The sequence below is a fragment of the Tupaia chinensis genome, unplaced genomic scaffold (assembly GCF_000334495.1).
Source record: "Tupaia chinensis unplaced genomic scaffold, TupChi_1.0 Scaffold000438_1, whole genome shotgun sequence".
Classification (NCBI taxonomy): Eukaryota; Metazoa; Chordata; class Mammalia; order Scandentia; family Tupaiidae; genus Tupaia; species Tupaia belangeri.
In genome coordinates this window covers 1,172,369-1,181,872 of record NW_006159943.1, presented here as the reverse complement: position 1 = coordinate 1,181,872, position 9,504 = coordinate 1,172,369, and the positions used below count along the sequence as shown (strand labels likewise).

Sequence of the window (9,504 nt, the reverse complement as noted above, 5' to 3'; positions counted from 1 at the left end):
GCTCCCTCCTCCAGCTTCTCCTCATCCCTTTGGCAAGAAGCCTGATTCCCCTGTCAGAACCTAATCCCCCTCCCTTTACCTACAGCGTCGCGGAGCCGGGTGGGGGAGGAGCCGCCTGCAACCCCAGGCCCTGAGCACTCCCCAGGGACCCCTCCTACTTCCACCACTCTGCTTTTGTTCGTCCTTAGAGAGCTTCTCGACCTGCTGCCCTCTTCCCTCCAGAAGTTCAAGCCTCCCCCACACCCCCTCAAGTAAGCTCTCCCATACAAAACCTGGACCCCTAAAACCAGGCCGAACTAGCCAGCTCCCTTGTTCAAATCTGACAGTGAATTGGCTAGTGCTGGGCGGGCCCATCCGGAAGTCCTTTCTCCAGTGTAACCTCCATCCCTCCTCTGCACAGCCCGCGCGGCTGCTTTATTTTTCTACACACCCATTATTCTTCACAGCGCAGAGGCCCGACCCCCAGGACGTCTCCAGACGTTCTCAGAGCGGAGCTAACTGCTCCAGCCCCTCTCCTTTGGCTGCATGCCCAGGACCCCTCCCAGTCCCGCCAAAGCCCCCGACTCCCTGGCCCGCTCCCGGTTCCGAGGGTGAGGGCTCGGAGATCTCCGCGAGCCTGCCCGCTCCACCCTTGGCCACGCTGGCAGGGAGGGGCCCGGGCCGGGACCCAGAACTGGGACCAGATGTGGGGCTTTGCGTCCTGCCTCGAAGGGAGCTGGGAGCGCGAGTGCAAGGCGGGTGGGCGCGGGGAGCGGGGCCACGTGCGCCGATTCAGCGAGAGCTGCTGGCCGCACCGGCAGTCAGGCCGCACCGGCCTCACGGTCGCCGGCTCCCGGCGCCGCATCCAGTTCGGCTCCGCTGCTCTGCGGTTTCCGGTCTCGGGTCTCCGGATTTGTCTCCGAGGCTTTCCCACCTGACCTCCCTTTCAGTTTCTCTGTACACCCTGCCCCCAGTCCACTGGGGTCCCGTCCACTCCCACTCGGGTCTCTGCAGGGAGCAGTGCCCATACCCACCCCCCTTTGATCTTCCACTTCAAAGCCGCTCTCCGAGGGGCGGCCGCTCCTTCCGCAAGTTTTACGGCCCAGGACGGTGACACCTGAGACCCTGCTCCGCCCCCTCCCCGGCACCCAGCCTCCTCCAACCTAGGTGGCGGCACGGCGCGCCGGGGCTCCGCGCCTCCGTCCCCTCCTCCCTTCCTGGCCGCCGATCGAGACCCCCTCTGGGTGTGGGGTGTGGGGTGTGGGGGAGCTCTGCGACCGAGAAAGCGCCTTAATAAAGAGCTCGTGTCAAGTGATTGGCTCTGACCTCTGCCCTCGCCAGCCTTGAGCCCCAGGCTCCTGCTTAACCCTTCGATGTCCGCGCGGTGCGGTAAGAGGCGTCTACTCCCAGCGTGCCTAGGCACTAACCTAGCACGTAGTGGGGTCCCGAGGTGGGGGACCGTGCTGCCCCCTCTCTGCCTCTTCGAGTCGTTCCAGCAGGGGGCGCCGTTGCCTCACTGAGGTGCCTGACCCTGGAACCCCAGGGCTCTCCAGGCACTTTTTGAATTCGGAGCCGTGCCACTGGATCCAGCTTAGGCTTCCATGAGGCCAGAGCTGGAGCGCCGGTTCCCTTCCCCAACTCCAGCTCAAGATCTGGGGATTCACCCGCTGGTGATGTAGTCGGGTGTCTGGCGCCAAGGTGTCCAGTGCACCGAGTCAGGTTGGGGACGGGCGGGGACTGGAGAGACGTGGCCCTGTGGTTTCACACTACAGAACGTGAGACCGGAGCATCTACGCCCCTGGCTGGACGCCCACTCTTCAGTCGAAGACACAATTCAAGCGCTAGCCTTCCGACCGCCTCCCCATCCACCCACTGGCGCAGAAGGCTGTTGCGGCCCAGGGAACCCTGGACCCATCCCCCTCTGGTCCATAGCTAGATCCGCCCCGGGACGAGCCTTGGTTTGTGCGCTTCAGGGTTCCGCGAGGGCGGCGGCGACATCTCTTGATTAAAAGACTCAGCGTTCAGTGCTCCAGCCGTGAGACCTAAGGGATCCGCCACCGCGCCGCAACCATGCCCAACTTCTCTGGCAACTGGAAGATCATCCGATCAGAAAACTTCGAGGATTTGCTGAAAGCGCTGGGTAAGATGGTTTTCGAGCGCCCAGAAGGGGCGAGGGGGACGCCACAGTCTTCGGAAATGAAGATGGGAAAGAAAGGGTGGAGTGGGAGGCGGAATCAGAGCGTCGGAGGCTGGGCGCCTGCATCTTCCGAAAAAGGGGCTAGTCCCCTGGGTCCCCCGGGGCGCTGAGCCCGACGCGCAAATCCTGCTCTCTCCGGGGTTGCCCACCAGTGCTGGCTCCCGCGGTGACTCAGCCTGTGAATCAGAAAAAAACCAGAAGCACGAGTCCGGTCTCCAGGGAGGGGGGGCGGCTAGCCTGGGCGCCCTGACCCGCTGACCAGGGCGGGGCACCTAGTCGCAAACCCTGCGTCCAGGCTGGGAGCCCGGGTCCCTACCCTGCGAGCCCTTCGGGGACATTCCAACCTCCTCTTGCCGCCACGGGTAACCCAATCGCCAGGCAGGTTTCTTACCCTCTGAACCCGGCTCCGCCTACCAGGTAATCCGCCCCAGCGACCCCTGGCCCCCCTTCATTTCCCCTTCTGCACTTTCCACTCTGCTCTCCCCACCCCTCCATATGTGAGACAAATACTTTCCTACAGCCTGCAGTTCCGAGTCCTAAAATCGCTCTGGATGATTATCACTTTCTTGGATTTCAACAAATGGCTTCGTGTGAAACCCTAGTCCCCCATTTCCGAAAATCTGGTTCCCGCCCAGAGCTGCAGCCCAGCTGGGTGTGTTGGTCAGAGGTGGGGGAAGCTGAATCAATCCATGTCCTTAGCCCACCTCCTTCATGCTCTGTGGAATGGGGCTGGGTAGAGGGTATGGAAGAGACAGAGCCAGGATTTGATGCCTGGGAGCTCTGGGGAAAGGTGGAGGTAGGTGAGGGCCCCAGCAACTGGGAAGAGACCTGGTAGGCCTGGAGCCAAAGAGTGAGTATGCAGTTTCTGGACTCAACAGGAAGACCCTGGGTGGACTAGAGGCTGGGAGGAGGCTGGAAGGAGGGCACCCTGTGGGGCAGGGGCCTAAGAATGAATCTGGGCCTCTGAAGACTCTGGAAGGCTAAGAGGAAAGCAAGTTAGTTCTTCCTGCAATCTAACCACAATACGTCTTGTCACATCGTCTTTATCGCTCTGCCCTCGCTGAAATCAAAAACCAAAGGATAGAAATCTTCCTTTCAGGGACCAGCAGTTAGCGTAATGGCTATGTCGCTGGACTCCCATGTAGTTGGCCGCAGTTCGAGTCCCGGACCTGGTGGCTTAAACTCACTCCGGGCGCATGTGCGTGTGTGCCTAAGATCCTGAGGGGAAAATGGAGGAGAAGGGATTGTGGCACAGTCATCTCCCCGGGGGGTGATTTCTTGCTTTCTGTCTCTGTTTTTCTCTTTTTGGTGAGCGCACGCGCCCTATAGCAAAAACCTCTTCAAAAAAAAAAAGAGAAACCTTCCCTTCAGAAAGCAGAGATGCCACTCCTCCCCATCTCTGGACCCGGGCTCCTCTCCCCAGTGGATGAGGTGGTGTCTTGGCCCACCCCCAAGCCCCAGCTGGAGGATAGGATCCGAAGCCCAACACTGTTGTCTGTCTTCAGTCTGTTTGTCCTCCCTGCAGGGTCCCTCAGCGCCACGTGCCCTCCTCAGGTCCCGCCGGAGGGGCAGATTGAAAACAGACCTGTTAGACAAACACAGTTCTGAGTCAGCCAAGGTCGGCCTGCTGGGCCCTGCTGGCCTCCAGCTCCGTGTGCACCAGGGCTAGCTGGAGGGATGTTTCCTCTGACCCAGCCTCGCCTCTGCAGGGACCCAGCCCCTTCTCACCCTGTTCTGCCCTATTGTCCAGGGGGCCACCTCCTGGTGAGGGAAGCTCAGGTATTTGGGGGTGTCTGTCCCATCCAGCGTGCTGCTCATGGCCAGAGCAGCTTCGGGACTGTGACGGAAAGCTGGGTGTGAGATGTCAGGGCTGACTTCAGGCAGCAACAGAGAAGGGGGCTCTGTCGGAGAAGATGGGTCTGGGTGTGTCTCCTCTTCTGAGTCAACTGGCCCTCCGTCATTTCTCTGTGGACCTGGAGACCTACAGTCCAGAAGGGGGCTCCCGAAACTCCTGAGGGGCAGGGCCTCCTCCCGCCCTCCCTCTCCCTTCAATTTTGAAGAGGGTGCTCTGGTGCTGAAGGAAAAGAGGATTTGCTTCTCTAGGAAGCCAGGCCTGGAGGAGGGCCAGGGCGTGTGGGCCAGACAGAGGGCAAGGAATCCCAGCAGCCTGGCTGGGCCCAGCATGGCCTCACTCCCCCACTGTATCCCTGGACAGTTCTGCTCCAGTTTGGGGCAGCAGGCTAGGCTAGGTGAGGGGGTGCGAGGCTTGGGCCTGGGCCCCATCCTGACATGCCTCCGAGCCTCCTCGTCTTCCTAGCAGAGGGAAGCTCTCCCCTGCTGCCCCCACCCCTTAACAAGGGGACCAGCAGATGGCATAGTGGTTACATCGGTGGACTCCCACATAGTCGACTGCGGTTTGAGTCCCAGACCTGGAGACTTAAAACTCATTCCGAGTGCATGTGTGTGTGTGTGTGTGTGTGTGTGTGTGTGTGTGTGCCCAAGATCCCAAGGGGAGAATGGAGAAGGGACTGTGGTGTGGCCATCCCCCACAGGGGGTGATTTTTGCTTTCTGTCTCTCCAGCAAGCACACATGCCCTACAGCAAAAAAATCTCTCTAAAAATTTTTTTTAAATAAATAACTAGGAAGCAAAGAGAAGGGTCTGTTCTGGGAAAGACTACAGGGGAACACAGGGAGGCTGGATCCACAGAGGCTGAGCAAGAAGGCCTGACCACCTGAAGTGGTGGGCAGGAGTTCTGGGGCAGGGACACATTGGGGTAGGCAGGGAGCAGTGTCCTCTCCTGTCCCTTCATGGGGCAAGAGGGGGTTCTCCTGAGGGAAGAGGCACAAGGAGCCTAATGCAGGGACCTTTGAGCCCAGCTGTGAGTGACCCCCACTTTCCAGGCCATGAGCACTGGGGCCTGCTGTGGAGGCCTGCTGTGTGCTGGGCACAGGTGAAGACCGAGTGCCTCCTATGAGCCAGGGTAGTCCAAGGGCCACAGTGAGATGAACCAGGCTGAGCCCATGACAGGGTGCTCACTGGGCAGGAGCCTGGAGAAAAGCCACCCGCTGCACATTCTGAGAGTGAAGGCCTAAGACATGGAGAGTCCCACCCAGGCCTGCTCATTCAACAGGGGGTTGCAGCTAGGAGCAGGCCTCCTGAGGTCAGGGGACTACCCTATCATCTCTGCGGCTGCTCCACCAGCCATCTCCTTCAAGGTAACTCCCTCGACCCCCGGCAGGCTCCCCACATCCGTCGCTGTAGCAGCAGCATCCAAGCCAGCAGTGGAGATCAAACAGGACGGGGACACCTTCTACATCAAAACCTCCACCACCGTGCGCACCACCGAGATCAACTTCAAGGTCGGGGAAGAGTTCGAGGAGCAGACTGTGGACGGGAGACCCTGTAAGGTGAGTGTCAGGAGGAGGCCCCTTGGGGTCATGACCTCTACTGCCTGCCTCTACTGCCATTTCCAGTCTTTTCTAGATTCTTCTCTATTCTCAACAGAAAGTTCCTAGGTCGTAGTGGGAATAGAAAGGGGCCATCCCTTCTCTCTCTCGGCTGTGCTGTCTGGCTAGAGGCTGGCTCACTCGGCCCCCGTCTCTTGCAGAGCCTGGTCAAGTGGGAGAGTGAGAACAAGATGGTCTGTGAGCAGAGGCTTCTGAAGGGGGAGGGCCCCAAGACCTCCTGGACCAGAGAACTGACCAATGATGAAGAGCTGATCCTGGTAAGTCCTGCCTCCTCCCGCCGTTGGCAAAGCCAGTGCTCCCCACGGGAGTTTTCTTGGGAGACTCCGGGAATAGGAACTTCAAAAACCACCCTGGGGCCAGCAGATAGCATAGCGGTTATATCACTGGACTCCCACATGGCCGATAGCGGTTTGAGTCCCGGACCCGATAGCTTGAAAATCATGCTGGGTGTGTGTGCGCGTGTGCCCAAGATCCTGGGAGGAGAAGAGAGAAGGGATTATGGCATGGCCATCACCCTGGGGGCGGGGTGATTTCTTAGTTTCTCACTTTCCCTATCACTGTCTCTGTCTCTCTCTCTCCTGTGAGCACGTGCAACCTAAGGCAAAAACCTCTAAAAAAAAGAAAGAAAGAAAGAAAGAAGAACCACCCTGATCTCCCCACCCTCCTGCTGGGGCTCCTTCACAGGACTAAGCTATCCCTACCCCATATGGTGCCCTCCCTAGGGTGAGTTAGAAATCATGTCTCCAGGGGGACCAGCAGTTGGCGTAATGGCTATGTCGCTGGACTCCCATGTAGTCGACCACGGTTTGCGTCCCAGACCTGATGGGTTAAACTCACACCGGTCACATGTGCGTGCGTGCCCAAGATCCCGAGAGGAGAATGGAGGAGAAGGGATTGAGGCATGGCCATCTCCCCTGGGGGGCGATTTCTCGCTTTGTGTGTGTCTTTCTCTCTCTGGTGAGCACACGCACCCTATAGCAAAAACCTCTCCAAGAAAAAAAAAGAAAGAAAGAAAAGAAAAGAAATCATGTCTCCTGGGCCAGCAGGTGGCGTGGTAGTAAAGGCACCTGAATCCCACATGGCTGACTGTACAGTTTGAGTCCTGGACCCGGTGATTTAAAAACATGCCATGTGGGGGACCAGCAGGTGGTGTGGTTAAGGCGCTGGACACTCCCACATGGCCGACCAGGGTTCAAGTCCTGAATCTGGTGGCTTGCTTTCTCGCTTCCTCTCTCTCTCTCACTCTCACCCTCTGTCTCTCTCTGGTCAAACTAAAATATAAATGAATGAATAAATAAAATAAAATAATAATTAAAAAAAAACATGCCGTGTGTGTGTGCGCGCGCGCGTGCACACATGCACACGCGCGCATGCCATGGCCTAAATCCCAAGAAGAATGGAGAAGGGATTTCTACATGGTCATCCCCCTTGGGGAGTGATTTTTCTCTTTCTCTCTCAGTCTTTCTCCTGAGAGCGCATATACCCTATAGCAATTTTTTTAGGGGGAAGAGGTTTTTGCTATAGGGCGCGTTTGCTCCCCAGAAAGACAGAGAGACACAGAGACAGAAGGCGAGAAATCACCCCCCAGGGGGGATGGCCACACCGCAATCCCTTCTCCTCCATTCTCCTTTCGGGATCTAGGGCACGCACACACACCACCTGCCGTGAGTTTAAGCCACTGGGTCTGGGACTTGAACCACGGTCGACAACATAGAGTTCAGCGACATAGCCATTCGCCACCTGCTGGCCCCCTCATAGCAAATTTTAAAAAGAAAGAGAAATGATGTCCTTTTCGTGAACATGCACTGAAGGGCCCAGCAGTTCTCCAGGAGGATCTTCCTGGCTTGAGGAGGTGGGTGGTCCCCTGGGGCTTTATTCCTTTCCCTCCAGTGATGCCGGCCATTCTAGAACCAGCTCCTCCCTGCGGGTCTCCAGCCAGGAAGCAGGTTTGAGTGGAGGCCAACCGAGTCCCTCCTCTCAGTCCTCCTTCTCCAAAGCCACGGGATTTCAGAGGCTCCTTGGGCTAACCACCACTTCTGTCCCTCTAGACCATGACGGCGGATGACGTGGTGTGCACCAGGGTCTACGTCCGAGAGTGAGGCGCCATGGGTCCAGGAGCCAGCGGAGCCCACCCCACACGCTCACCGCCCGCCTCCCTGCCCCGGGCCCTCACCCTCCTGCCCACTCCCTCCCTCTAGGCTAGCTCTCCCTGATCCTGGCTGCGGCTAGGGTCTCTGACTTGCCTCTTGCAGGTCTTGCTTTCTTCATCCCCCTTCTCCCTTCCCTGCACCGCAAAGAGCGATGGATTAAAGAGTCCCTCCCCACGTCCGCCATCCCAGCCCCAAACAGCCAGAGTAGGATCTCTCTCTCTGGGAGGAGACCCAAGAGCCTGAGTGAGAAAGCCTGGCCTCTGACCTCCACTCTTAGTCCCTGTAGCCTGTATGGTTTAGACTATTTATTTGTTAATTTTATTAAAATGCTAAAAAAAAAAAAAAAACCTGCCTTTGGCTCATCGTGGGGGGGGACAAGTCTGAGTTCAGCGTTGCTTCTGACTTGTCCCGCGGTAAAGCGGTTCCAGGTTCCAGCCTCCTGTCCCACCCCTTCATTGCCGGTTGAATCCTCAAGCACCCCCTCTGCGGCCTCTCCTCCAGCATCCTTGGTCCCCTGCTCTGGCTCCCGAGGTCCCCAGGCCACCTCATCTTCCTGATCTCAGCCGTAGCACTGGGCTCAGTGATGGTGCCCAGCTTCCTCCTTCTCCAAGTGCCGCTCCCTCTCCCCTCCAGCCTGTTGTGGGTGGCGCCAGGCCTGGCCTCAGCCTCCCTGCGGTTCCAGGTGAGCTCACCCACACCCACGAGCTGGCCTCGCTCCTGCCTGGGTCTCTTGGCCAGAGGTCTCATCTGCCATCAGCCCCATCGGATACCAGCCACCCCATTCCTCCCTGCCTCGAGATCTCCCATGCCCTTTCTTCCCCACGGTCTAGGGGGGTCGGGCTGTGGCACAGCAGTGGTGCGACTAGACCCATGTGGGGGGGTTCTGGGTTTGTGTCCTGGATGGTGCTGGTGATGTGGGCCAGCTGAGACTGGGAACAGATGGGGGTACAAAGACTGGGGTTACTGTGTTCTCCTAAGTCCATCACGATCTAACTCCTGCCTTCCCCAGGCCACGGCCCTCTCCCGGGCTTCTCTGCTCACCTGCTCTCTGAAGCAGCAGCAGCTCCTCCCTGGAGTGCTTGTCTTGTTTTCTCCACTCTCACAGCCTGACGGTGAAATGACCACAGGTGTTGGAGTGGGAGGAGTTCGGATCCCGATTCTGCCGTTCACAAGTTGTATGCTTTATTATTTATTTATATAATTTATTTTTTAGGGACATTTTTGGTATAGGGAGACAGAAAGTAAGTCGCCCCCTGGGGGGTTGGCCACCTGCAATCTCTTCTCCATTTTCCTCTCAGGATTTTGGGCACGTGCACACACACACACACACACACACGTACGCACATGCTGGCGTGGGTTTCAAGGCTCTGTGGGGCTTGAACCACAGTCAGCCACGTGGGAGTTCAACAACACAACCATTATGGCCATCTGCTAGTCAAACGAGTTGTACGATTCCTAGCAAGTTAGTTTCTCTGAGCCAGAACACTAAATAGGGCTGATCTCATGGCCTGGTGGTTGAGGCATTCTGGATCCCACATAACTAAGCTGTACAGCCCCAGCGGCCTGGAAAACACACCGGGCGTGTGTGCATGCATATCCAAACCCCAGCAGGCTGGAGAAATGAAAGAGGAGCTACAGCACGTCCACGCCCCCTTGGCAGTGCTTCCTTCCCCTCCTTCTGCCTCTGTCTCTCTGTGGCAAGTAGACGT

General features: G+C 58.0%; 1 protein-coding gene across 1 annotated transcript; it reads left to right on the top strand.

Moving 5' to 3' along the window:
- The first annotated feature begins 1,922 nt into the window (after positions 1–1,922).
- CRABP2 (cellular retinoic acid binding protein 2) lies at positions 1,923–8,119 on the top strand. The gene is made up of 5 exons (XM_006155200.3): positions 1,923–2,127; positions 4,038–4,039; positions 5,417–5,585; positions 5,786–5,902; positions 7,694–8,119. Exons 1-5 carry the CDS (start codon positions 2,050–2,052, stop codon positions 7,742–7,744), a joined length of 417 nt encoding a protein of 138 aa, XP_006155262.1. The 5' UTR covers positions 1,923–2,049; the 3' UTR covers positions 7,745–8,119.
- Positions 8,120–9,504: the final 1,385 nt, after the last annotated feature.

Coding starts and splice junctions, on each gene's coding strand:
- CRABP2 (XM_006155200.3), top strand. CDS start 2,050: ATGCCCAACTTCTCTGGCAACTGGAAGATCATCCGATCAGAAAACTTC. Junction 5,586..5,785: donor TGGACGGGAGACCCTGTAAG/GTGAGTGTCAGG, acceptor CGTCTCTTGCAG/AGCCTGGTCAAGTGGGAGAG. Junction 5,903..7,693: donor ATGATGAAGAGCTGATCCTG/GTAAGTCCTGCC, acceptor CTGTCCCTCTAG/ACCATGACGGCGGATGACGT.